The sequence below is a fragment of the Augochlora pura genome, chromosome 7 (assembly GCF_028453695.1).
Source record: "Augochlora pura isolate Apur16 chromosome 7, APUR_v2.2.1, whole genome shotgun sequence".
Classification (NCBI taxonomy): domain Eukaryota; kingdom Metazoa; phylum Arthropoda; class Insecta; order Hymenoptera; family Halictidae; genus Augochlora; species Augochlora pura.
The window spans coordinates 15072117-15097873 of record NC_135778.1 but is presented as its reverse complement, the minus strand read 5'-3'; the positions used below and the strand labels follow the sequence as shown (position 1 = coordinate 15097873).

The window sequence follows — 25757 nt, the reverse complement described above, 5'->3', positions numbered from 1 at the left end:
TGTTTCTCACCGTGTCCGTGATAAGAGGCACGTACAACGAAACACTGGATCCATCGAGATCGGTTCGCGACGTTGTCTTCGGCCTGCTATATCGTGGTGGTCTAAACGAGCTGCCAGCCGCGAAGCTGATATCGCTGTCTCCAGTCGAGTAGTCCTCGTACTTCAGCAAGCTGATGGACCTTGCTCGCGAGATCCTGTCGTCCCTCCTTCTTCTTCTGCGGTAGTACGATCCCGTATCAAAGTAGTATCTCTCCATCGAGGTGTCCCTCAGTTTGTAGTCGAGAAAGTCGTCTGTCCTCCTCTTCGTCAAGGAAGTCAACGAGTCCCTCCAGCTGTAGGATCTGGAAGTGCTAGAAAGGGTAGAATCAAAACCAGAGTCGTACCGGTGGGACTTTTCCCGTCGGTCTCTCCAAAACTCCACGTCGTAGGAGATGCCCTTGGGCCTCAGAGTTCTGGTGTCATCAGCGATCTTCCTCAATAGCGACTCTGACTCGCTCTGTCGTAGCCTGGACCAGCTGTCGTCTCTCAGCTGTTCCTGCCTCCGCATTCGAAGTCTCGAGGACTCTTCTTCCTGCCGTTTCCGCATCCGGTCTCCCTCTTCCTTCAACGCCTTCACCGCTTCCTCCCTTCTGGTCTGCCTGTCGGCGTCCCTCCTGTGCCTCCTTTCCTCGTCCTCTAGCCTCAGTCGTCCAGCCTCTTCTCGGTTCTGGCGTTCCCCAGCTCTTCGCCTCTCAATCCTTTCGGCCTGCTTCTTCCTAATAGCATCCTCGTCCTCCTTCCATTGTCGCTCAGCCTCTTTCCTCTTCCTCCGACGCTCCTCCTCCCTCTTCGACCTCTCTTCTTCTTCCCTCAGCAACTTCTGCTCCTCCTCGTGCCTCCTGTGCTCGCGCTCCTGTCTCCTGCGCTCGCGAGTCTCATCCTCCTTCCTGATCCGCTCTTCCTCGGCTTTCCTTATCCGCTCCGTTTCTTCCTTGATCTGTCTTCCCTGTTCCTCTCGTCGACGCTTTGCTTCCTCGCGCCTCTGCGCGTCGCGTTCTTCTTCCCTCTTCAATCTCTCGGTGTCCTCGGCTTTCCTTCGATTCTCCTCTTCTTTTCGCAGCCTAGCCTTCTCCTCTTTTCTTACTCGTTCCTCCTCCTCGCGCCTTGCTCTCTCCTCTTCGTCTTTCCTCGCGCGTTCCTCTCGCTCCTTCTTCTTCTGTTCCTGCTCCTTCTTTCGTCTTTCCGCTTCCTCCCTTTCCTTTCGCTCCTCTTCCTCTTGCTCCAATCTTCGCTTCTCCTTCTTCTTCCGAAGCTTTTCTTCCGTTTGCTTCAATTTCTCTGATTCTGCCTTGTTCAGCCTCTCAACCTCCTCCTTCCGTCTGCGATCTTCCTCCTCCTGCTTCAGTCTTTCGGCTTCTTCCTTCTTCCGATGTCGTTCATCCTCCTCTTGTTTCAGCTTCTCAGCTTCGGCTCGCTTCTTCTTCTCTTCCTCCTCTCTTCGCTGAGACTCTGCCTCTAGATTGCGATTCTTCTCTTCCAGCTTCCGTTGTTCTTCATCCAATTTTTCCTGGCGCTCTTTCTCTTCCTGCTTCACCTTCGCTTCTTGCTCGCTTTTCCGTCTCTTCTCATCCTTCGATTTCCTGCGTTCCGATTTCTTGCGCGCCTCTTGTTCGAGCTTCTCAGCTTCATCCTTTTTCTTCCTTTCCACCTCTTCCTTCACGCGCTTCGTCTCCTCCTCCTGCTTTCGTTTCTCTTCTTCCTGCTTCTGTTTTGCGGCGTCGCTTTCCTTTTGCTGCTCTTCATCTTTTAGTTTTTTTGCTTCTTCTTCCTTTTGTTTCTTAGTTTCCTCTTCCTTCCGCTTTTTAACTTCTTCATCCTTTTGTTTCTTAGCTTCCTCCCCCTTCTGTTTCTTAGCTTCTTCCTCCTTCAGTTTCTTAGCCTCCTCTTCTTTCTGTTTCTTAGTTTCTTCTTCCTTCTGCTTTTTAGCTTCCACCTCTTTCAGTTTCTTAGCTTCTTCCTCTTTCACTTTGTTAGCTTCCTCTTCCTTCTGCTTTCTAGCTTCCTCCTCCTTCAGCTTCTTAGCTTCCTCCTCGTTCACTTTCTTAGCTTCTTCCTCTTTCACTTTCTTAGTTTCCTCTTCCTTCTGTTTTTTAGCTTCCTCCTCCTTCAGCTTCTTAGCTTCTTCCTCCTTCAGTTTCTTAGCTTCTTCCTCTTTCACTTTCTTAGCTTCCTCCTCCTTCAGCTTCTTAGCTTCCTCCTCCTTCAGTTTCTTACCCTCCTCCTCTTTCACTTTCTTAGCTTCCTCTTCCTTCTGCTTTTTAGCCTCCTCTTCTTTCACTTTCTTAGCTTCTTCTTCCTTTTGTTTCTTAGCTTCCTCTTCCTTCTGCTTTTTAGCCTCCTCTTCTTTCACTTTCTTAGCTTCTTCTTCCTTTTGTTTCTTAGCTTCCTCTTCCTTCAGCTTCTTAGYTTCCTCCTCCTTCAGTTTCTTACCTTCCTCCTCTTTCACTTTCTTAGCTTCCTCTTCCTTCTGCTTTTTAGCCTCCTCTTCTTTCACTTTCTTAGCTTCTTCTTCCTGTTGTTTCTTAGCTTTCTCTTCCTTCAGCTTCTTAATTTCCTCCTCTTTCAGCTTCTTAGCTTCCTCCTCCTTCAGCTTCTTAGCTTTCTCCTCCTTCAATTTCTTAGCTTCTTCCTCTTTCACTTTCTTAGCTTCCTCTTCCTTCAGCTTCTTAGCTTCCTCTTCCTTCTGCTTCTTAGCTTCTTCCTCCTGCAGTTGCTTAGCTTCTTCCTCTTTCACTTTCTTAGCTTCTTCCTCTTTCACTTTCTTAGCTTCTTCCTCTTTCACTTTCTTAGCTTCTTCCTCTTTCACTTTCTTAGCTTCTTCTTCCTTTTGTTTCTTAGCTTTCTCTTCCTTCAGCTTCTTAGTTTCCTCTTCCTTCATCTTGTTAGCTTCCTCCTCCTTCAGCTTCTTAGCTTCCTCCTCCTTCAGCTTCTTAGCTTCCTCCTCCTTCAATTTCTTAGCTTCTTCCTCTTTCAGTTTCTTAGCTTCTTCCTCTTTCACTTTCTTAGCTTCTTCTTCCTTTTGTTTCTTAGCTTCCTCTTCCTTCAGCTTCTTAGCTTCCTCCTCCTTCAGTTTCTTAGCTTCTTCCTCTTTCACTTTCTTAGCTTCTTCTTCCTTCAGCTTCTTAGCTTCCTCTTCCTTCTGCTTCTTAGCTTCTTCCTCTTTCACTTTCTTAGCTTCTTGCTCCTTCAGTTTCTTAGCTTCTTCCTCTTTCACTTTCTTAGCCTCCGCTTCATTCTGCTTTTTAGCTTCTTCCTCCTTGAGCTTCTTAGCTTCTTCCTCTTTCACTTTCTTAGCTTCTTCTTCCTTCCGTTTCTTAGCTTCCTCTTCTTTCTGTTTCTTGGCTTCCTCTTCCTGTTGGCGTTTCTGTTCTTCTAGCTTGAGTTTCTCAGCCTCTTCAGCCTTCTTACGTTCTTCTTCTTCTTTTAATTTTTTAGCTTGCTCTTCTTCCTTACGTTTCTCTTCCTCCGCCTTCAATTTTTTCGCCTCCTCCTCTTCTTTACGTTCCGCTTCCAGCCTTGCTTTCTCTGCCTCCGCGACTTTGTTGCGCTCCTCCTCTTCCTTTAGTTTCATAGCTTCTTCTTCCTGTTTACGTTTCTCTTCGTCGCGTTTCATTTTTTCTTCCTCTTGCTCCTTCTTTTTACGTTCTTCCTCTTTCAACCTCTCAGCTTCTTCCTGCTTTTTACGTTCCTCTTCTTCACGCTTTCGCGCCTCTTCCTGTTCCTTCAATTTTTGTTTCTCTTCCAGTTTCAACTTCTCGGCCTGTTCCGTTTTTTGTCGTTCCTCATCCTGCTTCAATCTTTCCTCCTCCTCTTTTCGTTTACGGTCCTCCTCCGCCTTCAATCTGTCTTGTTCTTCCTTCTGTTTCCGCTCCTCTTCCTGCCTCAACTTTTCAACCTCTTCTTTTTTCTTGCGCTCTACTTCCTCCTGTTTCATTTTCTCCTCCTCCTCCTTCTTACGCTTCTCTTCCAATTCCTTAGCAGCGTCTATCTTCTTTTGTTCTTCCAGTTTTTGTTTTTCCGCCTCTTCCTTCTGCTTCAGCTCTTCCGCCTCCTTTTCCTTACGTTCCTGTTCTTCTTGCTTTTTGCGTTTCTGTGCAATCTTCAATTTTTCTGCATCCTCTTTTTGTTTTAGTTCTTCTTCCTCTTTTCTCTTACGTTCTTCCTCCTCCTGTTTTTTCCGTTCTTCTTCAAGCTTTAATTTTTCTGCTTCTTCCTTCTGCTGGAGATCTGCTTCTTTTTTCTTACGTTCCTCTTCCACTTGTCTTTCACGTTCTTCCTCAATCTTTAATTTTTCGGCTTCTTCCTTCTGCTTAAGTTCTTCTGCTTCTTTTCTCTTACGTTCTTCTTCAATCTTTAACTTTTCAGCCTCTTCTTTTTGCTTTAGTTCTTTCGCTTCCTTTTTCTGACGTTCTTCCTCCTCTTGCTTTTTACGTTCCTGTTCAATCCTCACCCTCTCGGCTTCTTCTTTTTGTTTCAGGTCTTCCTCCTCCTTTTTCTTACGTTCCTCTTCTTCTTGCTTTTTACGTTCTTCTTCGAGCTTCAATTTTTCAGCCTCTTCCTTCTGTTTAAGTTTTTCTGCCTCCTTTTTCGTACGTTCTTCTTCTTCTTCTTGCTTTTTACGTTCCTCTTCAAGCTTCTGTTTCTCACTTTCTTCCTTCTGTTTGAGTTCTTCAGCTTCCTTTTTCTTACGTTCCTCTTCCTCTTGCTTTTTACGTTCTTCTTCAATCTTCAATTTCTCAGCTTCTTCCTTCTGTTTGAGTTCCTCAGCCTCCTTCTTCTTACGTTCTTCTTGCTCTTGCTTTTCACGTTCCTGTTCAATCCTCAACTTTTCGGCTTCTTGCTGCTGCTTTAGTTCTTCTTCCTCTTTTCTCTTACGTTCTTCCTCCTCCTGTTTTTTCCGTTCTTCTTCAAGCTTTAATTTTTCTGCTTCTTCCTTCTGCTGGAGATCTGCTTCTTTTTTCTTACGTTCCTCTTCCACTTGTCTTTCACGTTCTTCCTCAATCTTTAATTTTTCGGCTTCTTCCTTCTGCTTCAGTTCTTCTGCTTCTTTTCTCTTACGTTCTTCTTCAATCTTTAACTTTTCAGCCTCTTCTTTTTGCTTTAGTTCTTTCGCTTCCTTTTTCTGACGTTCTTCCTCCTCTTGCTTTTTACGTTCCTGTTCAATCCTCACCCTCTCGGCTTCTTCTTTTTGTTTCAGGTCTTCCTCCTCCTTTTTCTTACGTTCCTCTTCTTCTTGCTTTTTACGTTCTTCTTCGAGCTTCAATTTGTCAGCCTCTTCCTTCTGTTTAAGTTTTTCTGCCTCCTTTTTCGCACGTTCTTCTTCTTCTTCTTGCTTTTTACGTTCCTCTTCAAGCTTCTGTTTCTCACTTTCTTCCTTCTGTTTGAGTTCTTCAGCTTCCTTTTTCTTACGTTCCTCTTCCTCTTGCTTTTTACGTTCTTCTTCAATCTTCAATTTCTCAGCTTCTTCCTTCTGTTTGAGTTCCTCAGCCTCCTTCTTCTTACGTTCTTCTTGCTCTTGCTTTTCACGTTCCTGTTCAATCCTCAACTTTTCGGCTTCTTGCTGCTGCTTTAGTTCTTCTTCCTCTTTTCTCTTACGTTCCAGTTCCTCTTTTTTCTTACGTTCTTCTTCCTCTTGCTTTTTACGTTCTTCTTCAAGCTTCAACTTTTCAGCTCCTTCCTTCTGCTCAAGTTCTTGCGCTTCCTTTTTCTTGCGCTGTTCGTCCTCTTGTTTTCTACGTTCCTCTTCGATCTTCAACTTTTCGGCTTCTTCCTTCTGCTTAAGTTCTTCTATTCTCTTACGTTCTTCTACCTCTTGTCTGTCACGTTCTTCTTCCTCTTGCTTTCTTTGTTCTTCTTCCAGCTTCAACCTCTCAGCCTCTTCCTTCTGCTTACGCTCTTCGTCCTCGCGCTTTTTACATTCCTCTTCCGCCTTTAATCTCTCAGCCTCTTCCTTCTGCTTACGTTCTTCCTCCTCTTGGCGTGCCTTCTCTTCTTCTTCAATCTTCAGTTTGTCCTCTTCATCTGCCACTTCTTCCTCCTGCTTCTTCTTCTTCTTCTCCCTTTCCTTCTTCTCTTCTTCGTCGGTTACCCAGACCACCTCCATCCTCGACAGCTTGTCGCACAACACGTTCACCGTGTTCATCAGATTGGCAATCGGCGTCTCCAGCTCCACCAGCCCTTCGCCAGTCAAATCGTCTTGCCACATCGTCTCGACAGTCTTGATCGTCGACTCTAATTCCTGCAAACTTGGAGCTAACAGTTTCAACACCCCAATTATATCGGCGGTCTCGGAATGCGGAGGTTCAGCGGACGGCTTATCGGCGGATTGTTGACAAATCACATCGATAGATCTTTGAAGCCGTTTTAGAGATTCAATAGACGACTGTTCAACGCCCTTCGTTTGTACGCGATGAGTAGCTTCTTTGAGATCCTCCAGCGGCTTTATCAAAGTTTTCAGCGCTTCGTTCTCTATCTGAATCTCGATCCCCAATAAATCCTTGTAGCTCTCGATCTTCCGATTAATCGTCTCGATCGAGACGTTGATCTCGTTGATAGAAATCGTTATCTTCGTAGAGATTCTCACTACCTCTTCGACGGGAACAGCAGTTTTCTTTCTTTTTTGTACTCGTTCGTGTTGCTCGGCCGAGGCGGTCTCCAAAGCAGTCTGTAGACACCTCAAAGGCTGTTCCAGGTTTTCAAGGTAGACCGTTGACGACTCTTCCACTGTCATGATCGAGTTTTTCAGCTGAAGCAGAGGCTCGGCTAGGCTGCCGATTGTACCAGCGGTTTGATCGCGAGCAACAGTTTGCTCTTCGATGAACGATATGCTCTTTTCCAGGCTGGACAGCGAGTCCACGATAGCGTCAATGTTAGCCTCCTCTTCCTCGGGAGTGAAGTCGGTTCTGTTCTTCAGCGCCAGGAAGCTCTCGTACACCTCGGTCAGAGGCTGCACCAACGTCTTCACCAGATTGTACCGGACCTGGTCTGCTTTTTCACCAGCCTCCTGCATGCCGATGATCGCCGCTTTTATAGTCTCAACCGGATGCACCAACTTCTCGACCACCGACCAATCGATGATCTCGATCTTGGATAACTGCTCCTCGGCCACGGGCTCCGAATCCATGACGATGCACTCGTGGATCTCGGCTATGGATCTCTCTATCTCCTGCAGAGGCACGGCAAGGCAATCGTTGATCCAATTCGATTCTTCGGGGAGCGAGACCACGTCCGGCGAGAGCACGCGCTCCTCCAGCACGGAGATGCTCCTCTGAAGCGTGATCAGCGGCTCCACCAAAGCAGTCAATAAGGTCACCTCGTCGGCAGGTCGCTCCTCCGTCGACTCGACGAGCATGTGGTCTTGGATCAACGCGATGGATTTACAAAGCTCCTCTAAGGGTTCGATCAACGGATTCAACGTGGCCAACTCTTTGGCATCGTCGGTGCCGAAGCTCTTCTCCTTAGCAGATTCGACGGCAGTCTGCTCGTGAATGACGGACGCAGCCGCGGTCCTTAGCTCCAGCAAGGGTCGCGCCATGGTCTTCAGCAGCGACAGATCTTCTTTCTCCGATAGCACGAGGGTCACCTCGTTGCCGTCAATCGACTTGCGCTCTTCGACCACCAAAGCCAGGCACTCCCTGAGCTCGCTAAGAGGCTTAGCCAGCCCCTTCAGAGCTTGAGCTTCGTCCTCGGAGAGGGAGATGGCGATCTCCGACGGCGACTCTATGGTGCCTTGGTCCACCACCATGGCCTCGGTGACCTGCAAGTGCGGCTCCTCCACGACGTCGCCCCAGGTCTTTAGAGAGGAGACGTCCTCGGAGATGGTGTCCGCCGCGGGTTCTATCACGATCTGCTGGTGGTCGATGGTAGCCAGTTGCTCCACCAAGTCGTGAAGAGACTTCGCGAATGTCTCGAAAGCTGAGACGCCCTCGGCTCGCGATAGCTCGTCGGCGAATTCCGGCGCAGCCTGGGAGACCTGCTGGATGGCCGCCGCCGAGGTCCTCAGGTCCGTTAGCGTTTGCGCCATTAGTTGCAGCTGCGAAGATTCTTCCGTCTCCGACAAGCTGTGTGCACCTTCCGCCAGGATGTGTTCTTGGACGACGGCTATCGACTTTTGGAATTCCTCGAGTATCGGGCGCAGATTCGTCGCCTCGAAGGCCACCTGATCTTCCAGACTCTCTGCCGTCTGCTCCGCCACGTGTTCGCCTTGTATGGCGGCGACGAACGATTGCTCCAGCTGTTGCAAAGGACTCATGAGAACGCTTAACACTGTCACAGGCTTTCTCGAGTCCGTCTCCAGCATCGCCACTTCTTGCGTCTTCATCTCTTCAATCGTCGAGACAGATTCTTGAAGAATCTTGCTGGGAACAACGATGGTTTCCGCTCTAGCCGGCTGCTGCTCCACCGTCCCAACGATCGCGGAGATCACTTTGGGACTCGACACCATGGCCGAACAGTGCTTCTTGAATTCCTCCACGGCCTTGCCGAACGCTTGCAGTGCCGACACGTTCTCCACGTCCAAGACCTGCTGACCTGGTACCTCGATCGCCGTCAATTGCTGGACTACCGCCGCGGACGTCCTCAGATCGCTGAGAGAGCGCTCGACGTTCTTGATCAAAACTTGATCTTCGGCGTCCCCGGTTAAACTCAACGTCTCCTTGACGAGCACCAGCTGCTCTTGGATTTCCGTCACTTGTCGGTTGAGCTCCTGCATCGTGGCCTTAACTGGCAGCTCCTGCAGAACTGGGATCGGCGTGTGTCGGTCCTGCAAGGCTGACAAGAATGACTCCTCCAGCTGATGCAGCGGCTGCACGATGCTCAAGAAAATCACAGCCTGCTTTTCGCCGGTCTTCGCCGATTTTTTGCCGCATTCGTCGATCTCTAAGATCGCGTTCTGAAGTTCGCTCAGCGGTGCGATCACGGTCTTCGCGAACTCCTCGGTCAGCTTCTTTTCCCTGCGGACCTCGACGATTTGCTCGGCTTCTTGCTTCGCCACAGTCAACAGCTGCTGCCCAGACTCCTCCATCGATTTCGCGAAGACTTCCAACCGCGATCTTTCGTCGATCTTTGTCTCCCTCGCTTCGTCCGGTTCGGTTATCTCTTGAACTGCTGCGATCGACAGCTTCAGTTCCGCCAGAGGTTTCTCTAACGCCTTCGCCAGACCCGGTGTTTTGATTTCAGCCGATGCCGCAACCTCGCTGGCCTGCTGTTGGACGACGACGATCGATTTCTGCAACTCCTCGAGCACAGGCTGCAGAGCCAGTTTCTCCAGTAGAATTTCTGTAGGTTTCGATTCGATCGCGGTTTCGTGAGGAAGCGCGACGCCTTCTTGAACGGCTTGTACCAGAGCTCGCTCCAGGATATCCAGTGGTTCGATCAGCACGTTTAATTTTAGTCTAGCTTCGTCCTCTTTCCGTTCGAACTCCTTCAACTCCTCTGTCTTCGCCTCCTCTATTTGAGAAAGGGACTCGCGGAAAGTGTGAACGGTGCTGCTGATTTTCTCGAGGACGTCGATGCTCACCGTTTTCGCTTCCCGGGGTTTGTCCGCTCGCGGCTGCTTTTGCTGCTGAGCCGCGGCCTTTTGCAGCTGCTCTATCGACTTGGTGAAGTCTCGCAGAACGGACGCTTTCTCCTTCTTCATTTCCTCATTGATCTCCAGCGGCGTCGTCACCGTTTTCTGGACAGCCGTCGTGGTCGACTTCAAGTTCGCGATCGCCTGCCTGATGCTGTCGGCGAGGTCCATCTTCGCGCTGGAACCTTGCGTGCTGGATAATCGCTGTTCGACCGTGTCGATACTCTCCTTCAATTCTTCGAGAATCGGCTCGAGGATGATCGGCTCCTGCGGCTCCTCGGCAACAGTGTTCGCCTGATGTGCTGTGGTGATCAAACATCTCTCCAGTTCCTCCAGGGGGTGTATCAGTGGGGTTAATTGCTGGATATTCGCCTCCTCTGCTTCCAGAGCTTCTGCTTCTTCCGTGGATTCCTCTTGGACTTTGACGATAGTCTCGCGCAGGACTTGGACGGGAGTAATGATCGTCTGCAACACCTTCGTGTTGACCTTTGCGCCCACATATCGCCGCGCAATCGCCGCCAGCGATTTCTGCTTGAACTCTCGCGTCGACTCGGCGAAATGCTTCATGGCCGCCTGGGTTTCCGAGCTTCGAAGCCGCTGTTCTTCCGTCTGCTGAACGGTCACCAAGTTTTCGATGACAGCGAGCGAAGCGTTCAAGTCTGCCAAGGACTTTTTAGTGGCGACTGCCAGGGAAGCTTGCATGGAAGACTCTGCGCCCGCTGTTTGCATCACCGCCTGTTCCTGGATCATGGCAACGTGCTTCCGGAGCTCTTGGATAGCCGGAGAAATTTCCAATTTCTGCGCAAACGAAGTTTGCTGCGTTATCTCCTCGGTCTTTTCCAGTCGCATAGACGCAGCTTGCTGCACGGTAGAGGACAAGGACGTCTCCAGCTTCTCCAACGGTTCCACGAGAGATTTCAATCCCTTTTCCGCTTCTTTCGACTTTGATTTATCCAAAGGTTTTGCTTCTTCCAGCCGTTCTTCTTCGATCTTGCTAATGGACTCTCTTAATATCTGAAGAGGACCGATCACCATCTCAAGGATCGCCACCTGCGACCCCTCCAGCTTGATCGGAACCGCACGCGCCTCCACTTGCTGCTGGGAGATCACCGCCAAGCATTTCTCGCCGATATCCTCCACCGATTTCGCGAACATCTTCAACGTGGCTATCTTGTCGCCGTCTGCCGCGTCGGCTGCTCCAGCGACCTCCATGGACATTGTCTCTTGCACGGCTGCTATGGAAGACTTTAATTGCTGCAATGGCTCCTTCAACGTGCTCGCCACTGTCATCTCAAGATCGCCGCTCGATTTCTCCTCAGCTGCTTCGAGGAGGACGTGCTCCTGAATCTCGACGACTGACTTCTCCAGTTCCTGAAGTATAGGCTCGACGTTCAACTTCAAGGAGGCATCGGCTCTGACATCCGAAACAGACTCATCCTTGAGGATGCTGGTCTGCTCGACAGCCACTGACAGAGAGCACTCCAACTGCTCCAGAGGATGGACCAAGGTGTTCAACATGGCTACAACTTTTTCGGTTTCGGACGCGACTAGACTTTCGGCTTCCGAGATCTTCTGCTCCTCGACCTTGGAGACCGTTTCGCGTAGCACCTGCAGAGGCGTCGCAATGATCTCCAGAGCTTGTTCAAGCTCGGCTACCTGCGGTTGTTGAACGAGGCTCGTCTGAACCTTCTGGCTAGTCGCTGCTGCCGAGCACACCTTTCCAATCTGCTCCACGCACTTTGCGACAGCTTTCAAAGCCAGGGTCTTCTCATCCGAGGTCAAGTCTTTTGTCTCCTCGAGTTCTAAATTCTGCACAGCTTCGACGCAGGATTTTAGGTCTTCAAGCGGAGCTTCTATCATCTTCGCGACTGAGCTCTCGGCTTTCACGGTCGACATTTCAGCTTTTTTAGCTTCTATCGACACTTGTTCTTCGACGACAGCGATCGATTTCTGCAGCTCTTGCAAAACAGGACCCAATTTCACAGGCTCAATTTGTACACCATCTTCTTTCAACTCTCCAGTCGACTCCACCGCTGTAGTCAGAGCCTGCTCCAGTTGCTCCAGAGGGTGCACCAAGGGCTTCAGAGCCTCTAACACCTCTTTACCTGTTTGATCCAACAATTCGGCTTCTTCGACCGATCGCGCGTCGATTTCAGACGTGGTCTCTTTCAATAGTTGAATCGGACTCGCCAGAGTTTCAATAACCTGTGTCAACTCGGCTACCTGCGGTTGTTGAACGAGGCTGACCTCGACCTTCTGCTGACTAGCCGCGGCGGAACACACCTTTCCTATCTCCTCGACGCATTTCGAGAGAATCTTCAGAGCCGTCGTCTTTTGCTCGCTGGTCAATTCCTTGGCTTCTTCCAACTCTAGCTTCTGCATGGCTTCGACCGAGGACTTCAGCTGCTCCAGAGGAACTTCTACCATCTTCGCGACAGAGCTCTCGGTTTGCACCGTCGATACTTCGGCTTTCTTAGCTTCTATTGACACCTGCTTCTCGACGACAGCGATAGATTTCTGCAATTCTTCCAAGACCGGAGTCAACTTCACCGATTCCACGGGCAAACCACCTACCTTCGTTTCGATTGCAGATTCAAGCGCGACCGCGCCGACTTGTTCGACAGCCGACGCCAATGCTTGCTCCAGTTCTTCCAGAGGGTGCACCAATGGTTTGAGAGCTTCCACGACGACCTTGCCCGTCTTGTCCAGTGACTCGGTTGCCTCGGCAGTTTGTGTTTCGATCTCCGATATGGACTCCTTCAGGACTTGAATAGGACTGGCGATCGTCTCGATCACTTGCTCTATTTCAGCCACCTGCGCCTGCTGCTGTACGAGGCTCGTTTCAACCTTCTGCTGGTTGGCTACCACCGAACACACCTTTCCTACTTGTTCTACGCATTTCGCGACCGCTGCCAGCGCCTTCGTTTTCTCCTCGGCCGTTAATTCCCGCGTCTCTTCCAACTTTAATTCCTGTATGGCTGCCACGGACGATTTCAGTTCTTCTAACGGAGCTTCCATAATCTCCGCGACCGAGCTCTTGTCTTTTATCGTCGACACTTCGGCTGTCTTCGCTCGACCCGAAACTTGCTCCTCGATCACAGCGACGGACTTTCGCAACTCCTCCAACACCGGCGTCAGCTTCATCTTCTCAGCAGTGAGTGTGTCGTCATCTTTCATATTTTCCGTGGACTCTTGTGTTACTATACTGGCTTGTTGAGCAGCGGATGCCAGCGCTTGCTGTAATGCCTCTAAAGGATGCACCAATGGCTTCAACGCCTCCATTATCTCCTTCCCCGTTTCATCCAAAGGCTTAGCTTCCTCTGTCGATTGCGTCTCGATCTCGGATATGGTCTCTTTCAGTGTTTGAATTGGACTAGCGATCGTTTCGAGCATCTGTGTCAGCTCGGCTACCTGCGGTTGTTCGGGAAGACTAACTTCTATCGTCTTTCGGCTAGCCGCAGCTGAACAAGCTTTCCCAATTTCTTCCACACACTTCGCGACGGCCTTTAATGCCGTCGTCTTCTCCTCGGAAGTCAGCTCTTTCGTTTCGTCCAGTTCTAGTTTCTGCATGGATTCTACAGAGGATTTTAATTCTCCCAAAGACGCCTCCATGATTTGGGCTACGGAAGTCTCGCCTGTGATCAGAGATGTCTCAGCTTTCTTCGCCTGCAACGCCACTTGCTCCTCGATTACTACTATGGATTTCTGTAGCTTCTCCAAAACTGGAGTCAGTGGGATTTTTTCAGTTTCCTTCATTTTGTCTGTAGATTCTGACGCCGTTGCGACGACTTGCTGAACAGAAGATGTCAAGATCTGTGACAGCTCTTCCAAGGGCTGGATCAGAGGTTGCAGAGCCTCCACTGTTTCCTTACCAGTCCGATCCAACGATTCAGCTTGCTCAGATGGCTGCATAGCGATTTCGGACATGGTTTCTTTCAATACTTGAATTGGACTGGCGATTGTCTCGAGGACCTGCGTCAACTCGGCCACTTGCGCTTGCTGAATAGAGGAGATTTCAATTTTCTGTTGACCAGTTACGGTTGAGCAAACCCTCCCTATTTCCTCGACGCACTTGGCGACGGCTTTCAGAGCAACTGTCTTCTGCTCAGTTGTCAGCTCCTCCGTTTCTTCTAATTGTAGTTTTTGCATAGCTTCGACGGAAGACTTTAGTTCTTGTAAAGGAGCTTCTATAATTGGAGCAACGAGGCTTTCGCTTTTCACCGTCGAGACTTCGGCTCTCTTCGCCTCGGTCGACACCTGTTCTTCGATGACGGCGATGGACTTATGCAATTGTTCCAACACCGGCGCCAGCTTCGTCTTCTCCGTAGCCACGCCAACGCCTAATGTTTCACCTACAGACGAAGCTGCGGTAACTTGTTGCACAGCCGAGCTTAGAGCTTGCTGTAATTCTTCCAGTGGCTGTACCAATGGCTTCAACGCCTCCACCGCTGCTTTACCCGGCTGATCCAATCGCTTAGCTTCCTCGGCGGTTCGCGATTCGACTTCGGATATGGACTCTTTCAAAGTTTGGATGGGACTCGCGATGGTCTCGAGGACCTGTTCCATCTCAGCCACCTGCGGCTGTTGGAGCAGACTCACTTCGACTCTCTGCCGACTAGCCGCAATCGAACAGACTTTTCCAATTTCCTGCACACATTTCGCAACCGCCTTCAACGCCGTCGTCTTTTGCTCGCTCGTGAGTACCTTCGTCTCTTCTAATTCTAATTTTTGAACGGCTGCTATGGAGGACTTTAGTTGCTCTAACGGAGCTTCGATGATTTCAGCTACGGAGCCGTCAACTTTCGCCGTCGGCGCTTTGGCTTTCTGCACCGAAACTTGTTCCTCGACGACAGCTATGGATTTTTGCAGTTCTTGCAACACTGGAGTCAATTTCACCGTTTCCACGAACAGACCTTCCTCCTGCCGTTCTTCGCTAGTCTCGATGGCGCCAACTTGCGGCACAGCCGAGGCCAAAGCTTGTCCTAGTTCCTCCAGCGGATGCACCAACGGTTTCAGCGCTTCCACCACTTCCCGTCCAGTCTGATCCAACGACTCGACTTCTTCGCGCCCTTCGATCTCGCTCGTGGTCTCCTTCAGTATCTGGATCATTGAACGCAGCTCGTCGCGCTGCAGCGTCGACACTGTTCTCGTAGCAGGCAGGGTGGCGATAGCCAAACATTTTGCTCCGAGTTCCCTCACCGACTTCACGAAGGTTTCCACCACGGCTGCTCTGTCGCCTTCGAAGAACTCCTCCGAGTGTTCGCTTTCCATTGTCGCCATCTTTTGCACGGCTCCCACGGAGAACTTCAAGTCTTCCAGTGACCTTTCGACCTCCTCCGCAGTAACCTCGCTATCCGTCTCGGACATCTTGCCGATCACTTCCGCGATCACTTCGTCTTGGATGCTGGCGATGGACCGCCTCAAATCTTCCAACACAGCGCCGACTGGCACCGATTGCGCGGGCGAGAGACTCTTCCTCATTTCGTGCAGAGTTTGCTGAGACTCCGCAGTATGTTGCTCCGCGGAGATGGTCAGAGACTGTTCCAGCTCTTCCAGGGGATGGATGATGGTGTTCAAAATGGCGGTGGCTGTTCTCCTGCTCGGCAGATCCAGGGCCTCGACCTCCTCCATCTCTTGTTTCTCTATCTTCGCCAGCAGCTCTCTCAGATTCTGGATGGGGCTGACTATCTTCTCCACCAGATTCGTGTCCAGCTTCATCTCGTCGTCGCTGATCGACTTTTGCTGCTCGGAGAGGTCGGCGGGCTCGATCGACGGCGATATGGATCCGAAAGGAGACGCGTCGTCGCGCTTGATGTGCTGCTGGGAAACCATCATGGCCTCTATCAGTTCCTCCAGAGGCTTCGCGGTGGTGTCTTCGATACCCTCCTCGGATTTCGACGGCAGCTTCGCCCCGATCTCCTCGAGGATCTTCACACGCTTCGATTCCGTGGTCCTGCGGATCACTTGCGTGAGTTCGAGGATCGTTCGAGTCAGCTGTTGTAGCTGCACTGAAAAGGAGGACGCTGCTTCGAGTCCGGACAAGCTATGTTGCAGCGACTCGAGAGGCTCCAGAAGGAATCGCAGCGACACCGTCACGTTCTCCTTGAGCGCCGGCGTCAGTTCCTTCTGAGCCAGGTCGAGCACCTTCTCGGCGGCTCGTTCAACACCTGTGAAACCGTGCAACGCGCACAGAAATTGCTCCTCTAATTCTGGAATCAAAGGTGGCAAAAGATTGTTTTCTATCGACGCGGTCGTCGCTTTCAAATCATTCAGGATTTGGATGAGGGCGGTCAGTTCTCGTATCTTTCGTTTCTCCTCCTCGGATTTCGAAGAGACTGTCTCCTCTAAGGCTACGTACATGAGATTAGTTAATTCTGTGAACGGTTGCTGTATTGTGTAAATCAACGTTACCAATTTTCGTACCTTCGTCTCTCTGTCTTCCTCCAATTTCTCTTCCCGCATTGCCAGCCTTTCCACTTCTTCGTCTTTTCTTAGCACTTGTTCGCTCTTCCCAATTTCCTCCGGCTTCTTCTCAGCCAATACCTTCTCCGCGACTTCCTCCTTCGTCGAGGTATCCAATACTTTCTCTCGATCCTCGACTTTCATTTCCAACGTTTTCTCCACGGAGGAACTAGCTTCGTCGGGTTTCCGTTCGGACTTAGCCTCCGTTCGTTTCGTCTCTTTTTCGGGAGGCAGTTTCTCGACCGTGATCATACTCTCCACCTCTTCCTTGGTCACTTCGATGATCTCGTCGATTATAGTCGCGATCTGTGTGATGGTAACCGGCGCGTCCCTCGGCGCGTCCTTCGACACGCTCTGAGTCTGCTCTTCTTCCACCTGGTCCAGCGCCGTCTCTAAGCCGACGATTCGCTGGATTCCTGTGATGGACTCGTTCACACCTTCCAGGACGTCCGCGACGGCGGCCAGCGTCTCCACGAAGGAGGAGCCCTCGGACGAACCTTCCCGAAGTAGATGCAGCCGATGCGCCAGCAACGAGGAAGCAAAGTCGGAGGTCGACTTGGCCAGGCCCCGAAGACGACTCATCGACTCTTTCGAGATCGAAGCAATCGTCTTCTGCTCGAGTCTCTCTTTGAGCGTGTTCAAGGCTGACTGCAGCTTGTTCGCAGGGTAAAGGAAACCCTCGACGATGGCTTCTTCGTCGACCGCCTGGTCGCTGGTCTCGACGAACTGTGTCTTCGACAAGGAGATCTGCTTCTGCAAAGCTCCCAGCGATCTCGACACTACCTCCTTTACTCCCGCGTCCGTGTTTTCGTCCAACGATGAGATGGTCTGTCTGAGACGGTCCAAGGATGCGTGCAGGTTGTACTGCAGGGTGAACTGCGCGCTGCTGGGTCTTCGGGAGTAGTCGGTTCTGCCGATTTGCTTCTGCACCGAAACGATGGCGTTCTTCAGCTCGTTCAGCGGTTCTTCGAACAGCGACGTCCCTTCCAGGCTAGGTATTCTCTCCAAGGTGCTCGAGATCTGCCTCTGCAGACCTTCGACAGCCTTTAGGATCACGTTTCTCCGCTCGTCCAGCAGGGCCGCCTCGGGGACTAGGCTCCTGCGACTGCTCTGCACTACGGACAAGCAGCTGGAGAACTCCACCAGAGGCTCCTCGAGACTCTGAAGCTCTACGACGACCGCTCTGCGTCGATCCAGCTGATGGACGTCTTGCGAAGTCACGGCAATACTATTCAACAGAGTCTGGATCGGCCTGAGCAGAATCCTCGCCACGTCGGTCTCCAAGGTCTCCTCCGCCTGCGTTTCGAGGACCTCCATGCGATCCTGGATGTTCTCCAAGGGCTTTGCGACCTCCCGAAGACTAGCGACGAGTTGCTGTCTCGACTCTACTTCCTTTATCACGACCGGGATCTTCTCCTTGATCTCGCGCAGAACTTGCCGGACAGGCTTGCATCGCTCCACCACTTCTGCTCTGCTGTTCAACTTCTCCATAGTAGCATCAATTACTTTCTTTTCGATTGTTTCCAGAGGCTGCGCCAGATGGGTCAAGATAAACACCTCCTGGAAGCCATATTGGCGAGTCTTGAGGAGAGCGTCGTCGAGGCTACTCAGCGACTGTTTGATATCGTCTAAGAGAGAGACAGTCCTAGCAACCGCTTCCTCGGAGGAAGCAGGTTGCTCGTAGCTCCCGATAGTTCTGCGCATCGTCGACACAGTTTTTCCGAAGTCTTCGAGAGCATTGGCCAGTGCCGAAGGTGGCAGCGTGCCAGCCGTGGGTCCTTCGAAGTCTTCCAAGATTCCGGTGACGTCGAACTGAACGTTTTCCAGGGTCGTTGACAAGGAGACCATCAGCTCAGCCACCTCTTTCCTCTTATTCTCGCTCTCGAGATCTTCCCTCCGGAATTCCTCGATCTGGGTGACCACCTGATCGGATCTCTGCGAGCTGATCTCCTCCACCGTCGTTTTCTCGATTACCGATTCGGTGAGCTCGGTTTGAGGCAGCACCGATGTGGAGGTTTCCGTCAGAGTGCCTTCGGGGATCGTCGCTTGAGACGTCAACTGCTCCCTTCCGTCTCGAGGCAGGGTCTCCCCTTGCTCCGTCTCCTGCGCGGTCATCAGATCCTTCTCCTCCTGGATCAGTGACTTCACCACCTCGCTGAGCTCCTTCTTGTACAGAGCCTCCTTGATGGAGATCGGAATCTGGTTCTCGATGTCCTCCACGATCTCCACTATCGGCCGCAGAGACTCTTCATGGGCGTGCTCCCGGAGGACATCCATGATGGTGTGCAGAAGGAACCTCATGGGTCTGCCAAGGCCTTCCAGGGTGGACAAGTTGGTCGGCTCATGGTAGGTTTCGATCGCGGCTTTGAGCCTCGCGAGGGGCTCGCGGAGGTCAATCAGAGCTTCGATCAGGCTCTCGTCGCTGGGAGGCTCCGAATAGGACGTCTCAATCGCGATCTTGTTCACGTCCCTTTTCAGATCGTCGATAGTCGAGCAAAGCGCCGACTCCTCCTCCTCCTTCATGCTGTCCTCGGAAGTGGTTGACAGCCAGTGTTTCATGGGGTCCAGGGATCGACTGATTCGGTCCGCCAGCCCGAACGACGCCATCTTCTTCTTCTTCATTTCCTCTTTCCATGCCTTCGTCCCCTTTTGCTCCTTCTTCTTGGACGCCTCTTTAGTGATCAACGGGGTGTCCTTCTCGATCTCCTCGAGCAGTTCAAGAATCGGAAAAACCGAGTCGGTGTTCGCATCGCTGTCCACGATACTCCGCACCAAGGCTTTCAGCTTCTCGATAGGATCGATCAGACCCCGCAAGATCTCTTCCTCCTCGGGGTCGTGTTGTTGAGTCAGCAGGACCCTCTGCAGAGTGAGCAGAGGTTCCTTCAACAGGTAAACCTGCAGGATCACATCGTCGTCGACACGGTTCCTCAAATTCGCGATTTCCACCGCGGCCGAACCCACGCGTTGTCGCAGCTCCTCAATGCAACCGGCCATGTCGGACGCGTAACCAGGATAGCTCTTCTCCTGTCTCTCCAGCGCCGAAGACAGAGCGAAGTGGACGTTGCTGAGACTCCGATCAACGTCCAGATCGTCCAGGAAATGTTTCCGCGCCTCCTCGATCTCAGACAGCTTCGATATCGTCTTGGGCAATTGGGCATCGACGTCTTCGATGGCCGCCAGGACATCGTTCATCGATTTCGTTCTTTCCTCGGAGTCTGAGTGCCGCAGCACCTTTTTCACCACCTTCTTCAGCTTCTCTATCGGCTGTGGTATTTTTCGAATCACTTGGAGCTCCTGGACCGTGCGCTCCTCGGACACCAGGGCCGACTTTAGGTCCAGCAGAGGCTCCTTCAGGTCCTCCAAGCTGCTCAGCATCTCATCCTCCCGCAGGGTCATCGCAATGCGCGAGGTATCGGACACATATTGTCGGAGCTCGACCAAGCAGGCAGTGATCTCCGAAGAGGTCAATAGCTTCTGAGCGGTCGCCGCGCCGTTCGCGACAGAGTCAACGTCCTCGACGTCCTGGAGCGCCGCGCTCAAGGCAGACTGGACGTCGATCAGAGGATCGAGAATCCTGTCGGTCAAGGTCTGCGGCTCGTCCTGGATGGATTTGGAGGAGATCGTTTCCTCTTTCTCGCTGGCAGCTACCTGAATCGTTTTCTCGATGTCGTTCAGAGTATCCATCACCGGTTGCAACGTGTTGTCATTCAAACACTGGATTGTGGCTTTCAGCTGGGACACCGAGGGCTCTAGGAGCTTGAACACGGTGTCCGCGTGTTCGGCGATCGAGACCGATGTCAGGGCGCACTGAAGCGAGTACAGAGGTCCTTCCAAGCTGTTCAGGGTCTCGACGCTGATCTCCTTCTTCTGCGGCGTCCGCAGTCTACGGTAGATCTCGTCGACTCGGTCGAAGATGGTGGATAGTCTGGGGTCCAGAGTGCCTGCGATATTCTCGTACGACTTCAGGGCTTCCTGCAGGGTCAATCTCGCTTCCTTTAAGACGTCTAGCTTGGGCTCCTCGGTGGCCACCTCCTTTCGACTCACGTCGGGCTTCCTCTCCTTTACCCTGCTAATCTCCTTCACGGTCTCATCCACCGATTCCTGCAGCGATTCAATCAACTTTGTTCGGTGCTCCGACAAGATCCCCTTCGATTGGTAAGTCTCCAGCACGGTCTTCAAGGTATCCAATCTTGTCCTCAACTCGCGCACCGGTGGCAGAAACTCGTCGACGATCTTCGAGACCCCTTCGGCCTTGGTCACGCGACTTAGAGCCTTCGTCACGTCGTCTATCGACTTCGACAGGGATTCCACCACCACTGTGTCCACCGTCTCTATCGATCCCTTCGCTGGGTCCACTGAGACGTCGTTCACGAAGAACTGCAACACGTTTATGATCTCCTCGACGCTCGAGGTTAACCTGGACTCTCTGTTGTCTAAGGCGGCGACGCGCTTCACTGCATCGTCCAGCCTGGACACCGCCGACGTCATCCTAATCAGCGCGATCGGCCTCTCGCTCTTCGCTCCTCCAGTCATCTCGTACTCGATCTTCGTGATGCCCATCAAGATCTCATCAACGGGGTCTGTCAGGCTCTCCAGGATCGCCACCACATCCGTCTTTTTGCTTTTCACGTTCTCCTGACGCTCTATCAGCTCCATTCCGCGCAAGAGCTCCTCGGTTGGCCCGCCGATCGCCTCCAGCAGAGAGATCCTGATCGTCTGGGCCATGGACCTGTCGCCGGCGCTCTTCAAGGCTTTCGTCTCTATGGCGGACACTTCCTCGCAGAGGCTCTGGATCGGCCGGATCACGTTCTCGGCCACAAGCTGCTTGCAGGTCTCCTCGTCGGCAGTGTTCAGCCGCGAGTCCAACGAATCAATGTCTACCAGAGTGTCCCGAACAATCAGGACCGGCTCCTTCAGCTTCTTCATGCTGTCCAGCAGCCTTTCCTTGTTGCTCTTCGACATCGACTTGTCTGACTCGCTGGTCGACTGCTTCTTCTCCGAAGACTTGTCCGCCACATCCTCGATGTACGGCTCCTCCGTTTTCAGGATCGACTCGACCCGCTGGTGCATCTCCGACTTCTCGCTGCCGGATCTGCTCCTGCGCTGCTTCCCGTCCATCTCGCTGCCCAACGACGACTCCTCGGAGCTACCCTTCTCTCTCTTGTGCTTTTTCTTGCGATGACGTTTCTTCTTCGGCGCTCCGGTGACCGAGTCGAATGACGAGTCTCCGCCTATGCCGTCGTCTATACTCGACCCGGCTGTTTTGTCGCCGCTCAGGCTGCGCTTTCGGTCCTGCGCGTACTCGTACATCTTCTGTACCTGCGTCTCCGAGATGGACAGCCGAGCCGAGGATAACGCGTCGGCGAACGTGTCGCTATCGTCTTGCCGCAGCGAGGACACCGGAGAGATTGGAGAGACCGGCGAGGATCTGTCTTCTCTTTGTGCACTGTGGAAGCTCTCGGACTCCATTCTTGGACTCTTCTCACTTTTCTCGCTCTTCGAAGAGGAACTGGACTTTTTCCTAGGCGGTCTTTTAGGAGGCTTCTCATCGTCTTCTAGGCTGTATCGCGCGGATCTCTTGAGCGAGCTGCGCGAGTCTCGCTCCGGTGATGACAGAACTCGCGTTATGTCGTCCAAGATCGATACGTCCTCGAAATCGGCCTCCGTCCGGAGGTCGTCGCCGTCTTCGGCGCTGACGAAGTAGTCTGGTGATACATCGATTACTACAGCTTCCATCAACAGGTTGCCAGAAGTCGACGACTCTTTCACAAACCTCATCGGCGGCAGTTCGATCACGTTGTGCTCTGAAAGTCCATCGTTTGCGAGTCTCTGTTTATGATTTAATGCTTGAAATGCACGAAATGGTGCCATTTCTTCGTAATATTTTATATATGAAAATTCGGTATAATTATTTTATTTTGCATAAAGTTCCGCAATCAAAATAATTACAACAGCTTGCACACATTTCAAAGAGATTGTAGTAGCTAAAGCGGGTCAGCGGCTTTTATTTTAAAATTGATAAAATGAAAGATGAAGAATAAAAAGTTTTGTTCGTACTTACCCGTAACATGTTCGGACAATTGATCGGCGTACATCTCGACAATCTGAAGGGCTTCTTCTTCGGTGAGATCTGGTGTCTCGTAGAGGCTGACGGAAACTTCTTTCCCGTCGAAGCTGAACGATACTTCGCCGCGATCGTCGAGCGTGACTGAGTGATCGGTTTGCGGTGTATCATACAGCTGAGAAGTTCTCTCTTCGTGTATCGTTGACAGCGACAAGTTTCTGGCGAGCTCATGACCGTTCGGCGATTGAGCTTCTTTCACTTCTTTTCGTGTTGGCAATTTATCTGTGAAACAATGTTCGAGGTTCCATTGTACAGAAACGAATGGAATTATCAACTACTTCTATCCAGTATTTTATTAGTGTCAGATGACACTAAACGTAAAATTCCATCCAGAGTAAATTTTCGTGAAATTGTTTAAACTGTGCATGCAACTACGTAATTTATTGATTTAAAATTGTTCGAAATACCTTCGAAACCTAAAAGTGACGCGGAACTGCTGACGGAACCCATACAATTGCTGGCCTCGCAGGTGTAGGTTCCTAGGCAGCAGGTTCCGTCTTGTCCGGAGATGATTCTGTGTATATCCCCCGGCTTGAGCTCGACGCCATCTTTGTACCATTTCAGGATCGGTTGCGGCACACCGATCACTTTGCACTCTAAATTCACTGCACCCTCGTCCGACAATATGGCGCGCAAACTTTCAAGGAACTTCGGTTTCTTGAAGTGCTTGGGAATGATTAGTTTGAGGAAACAGGATGTGACACTATGGCCGAAATCATTGGAAGCCACGCACTTCCACTCTGCCTGGATATCGGGAAATTCCAGCGATTAATCATTTTCAATCGGATTCTCACTCATCCCCAACATATATCCACAACCTCAATTCAACGAAATTTATTAGACTTTTTTTTCTAGGAAAATTTTTGTCTATTCAGCTAGAAGTTAGGCTACTGTTATGCAATTCCTATTGCGTAAATATATTATATATTTCGTAGTATATTACCATGTGTTGTAAAATTATAAAAAAAAAAACAAAGTGAAAAAATCGGGCGCATTGAAATGTTCGTTTTGCAATGAAAATTATCTTCTGGAAACTTTAGACTAAACTGTTGGATATCGGCAAATTATAATTTCGAAAAATATGCGAGCAGCAGCGACTTATATATATTTTTTAAGCTCGCGCGAATAGTTCGCTGAATTGTTTTCGGGATTGAAAAACTTACTTGATCCACAAATTCGAGCCTTCGTACATCGAGGTGACACGTGCCAAGATTCTCCTTGGCAGCGTGGTATTTTTCGCTTTCTTCCACCAGAACATCGTCCCTGTACCAAGAGAGGCTTGGCTCGGGTGCAATACTGGCTGTAAATTTAATTCTTTGCATAAGATTCGTTGTTCGAAATATTACACTGACGCGGATTATGTCGGAAGCAAGCATTCCGTTGTTCACAAGAAAATATTAAGCTGTGACGAAAAGTTTAAGAACCTTTCTTCATACTTTTCATTTTTCGTTAACGAATAAATAGATAAATTAGTTAATTATTGAATTAAATAATATCATTAGCGACTCGGGAGCAGAGCTTGGATGAAAATGAATGGATACCTTGGATAGTGAATCGGAAATCTTCGTTGATTCTTGCCTCACAGCTTCTGAGGCCCTTGACGAACGTGGGCGGTTGATTCGTGCTCAGAAGCTGCAGACGTTCTTCTTCGTTCAATTGATTCTGAATATCTTCGATCGTTAATTCGGCTGTACTCTTTGCTTCTCCCATACAGTTTCTCGCAATGCAGCAGTAGGAACCTTGACGAACGAAAATTTATTAAACAAGCATACGGATCGCGGACAATATTTATTTAAAAATATTAAGTACGAAATAAAATTTCAACATAAAAAATGTGAAATAAAAGAAGAAATATGAAATAAAATTTTAATATAATGTAAAAATGAAATATAGAAACTGAAGTATGAATTATTACTTCATATAAATAAATTTACTGTATGGAATTGTAACTATGTACATTTTTTTGTATTCAGTATTCCCAATTATGATATGCTGATTATTAATAAAGAACGATTTAAGAAGGTACTGATTAATCACCCAAGGAGTTGGTTCCAGTCAGTTGATAAACATCCCCCGGTTTCAATTCCTGGCCATCTTTGAACCACCTGAGCAATGGCGTCGGAAAACCGACTACCTTGCACTCGAAGGATACCAATCCCTCTTCCGTTAGGACAGCTTTCAGGCTTTCCATGAAGCGAGGTTTCCTATAGTTCTTTGGAACTGAACAAATGCATTTCAAAGAATCAAGCATCTACAAAAATATCGTCACCTTATAAAAAAATATATTTCTCGTCGATTTTAAGGCCTTTAAGACTTTGACTACGGTAGATTTTGAGACGCCATACTTATACCTAAGGGTTAACATTTCTCGTGTAGGAATGGAAAAATCAAGTATTTCGTGCGAAGCTTACTGGACATTGCGACGTAGCAAGTAGTAAATTGTTTCATATCTTCCCCGTTGGTTGCGACACATTTCCATTCGCCCTCGTCCATCGCTTCCACCGGATACACTTCCACGCAATAACCGCCGAGACCATCTTCCATCACGTGGTATTTGTCGCTGGCCTCGATACGTCCTTCCTTGTTGTACCATGTTATAGCTTTCGGCCATGGCGGCACTTCGACTATCGTAGTAATAACCAAACTTGTACTTCTCGTTTTCAGAAATATCGTATCATCGAAAGCAAAATACAAAATATTAATGAGTTACTAACGAAAGACATGATCCAATGAGAGGCGAACTTGACTGGGCAAGGAGGCCCAGTTTCGCCGATTGACTCGATCGTCCAGCGCCAGGCGAGCTCGCCTCTCACTGGTCTGTGTTGTTTCTTAATAACTTGCAAACAAAGCTGCGAATTATATTTTCGCTAAGGAAAAAGTTATTTTAAATAACCTCAGGTACCCTTTATTTTCAAATTGTAAGACACTTTTAAGACACCCTGTATAAATCGGCTCATACTTCCGCCGTAACAGAAATATTCTACCGAAATGCAACATTCCACGTGAGTAATCGTAAGTTCGTAAATAAAAATGAAAATTTTGAAAAATATCCTGAATCAATGTTTATTGCAACAACGCATGCTACCGATAGGAAGATAAAATTCTATAAATTCTACTGGTATAATTTTTCAGTATCTGCATTTAATTGGTAAGTGCATCGTTTATGCATACCTACGCGTAACGCAGCAATCGAGATATTAAAGTTACGTCAAGATCCCCGAATACGAAACACACTGACGATGAATGGATTCGTCCAACTTTGTACTATACCTTGGCAAGAAAGACGTAGAGTTTCCCCGATCCTGCAACATTCGTCCTGCAGGTTGTGCTTGAAAACAGGAAGTGGACTGGAGAGCGTCAAAGAATCCGCCGGCTTCAGAGAACCTTCTCTGCTACCTTTCCCAACTACGTGTACCTACAATATCGACCGAATTTTTATTCAATTTTAATGAATCATCGAATGTCCTCTGAAAGTCTACAACACGTGGAACTGTGTTATGAAAAGACTGCTCTATGACAAGAAAATATTTAGAATAGAGATTCTTAAGATAGATATTTATTATT

At 49.9% G+C, this 25757-nt stretch overlaps 1 protein-coding gene across 1 annotated transcript in view; it reads right to left on the bottom strand.

Moving 5' to 3' along the window:
* Window positions 1-25757, bottom strand: part of LOC144473369 (uncharacterized) — a 44539-nt gene that overhangs the window by 6236 nt on the left and 12546 nt on the right. The window contains exons 6-13 of the mRNA XM_078187180.1: window positions 25464-25608; window positions 24605-24817; window positions 24231-24413; window positions 23735-23932; window positions 23357-23493; window positions 22601-22937; window positions 22131-22415; window positions 11-21873 (exon numbers count right to left, since the gene is read on the bottom strand). Coding sequence (XP_078043306.1) covers window positions 11-21873; window positions 22131-22415; window positions 22601-22937; window positions 23357-23493; window positions 23735-23932; window positions 24231-24413; window positions 24605-24817; window positions 25464-25608 — 23361 coding nt within the window. The remainder of the gene's footprint in view (window positions 1-10; window positions 21874-22130; window positions 22416-22600; window positions 22938-23356; window positions 23494-23734; window positions 23933-24230; window positions 24414-24604; window positions 24818-25463; window positions 25609-25757) is intronic.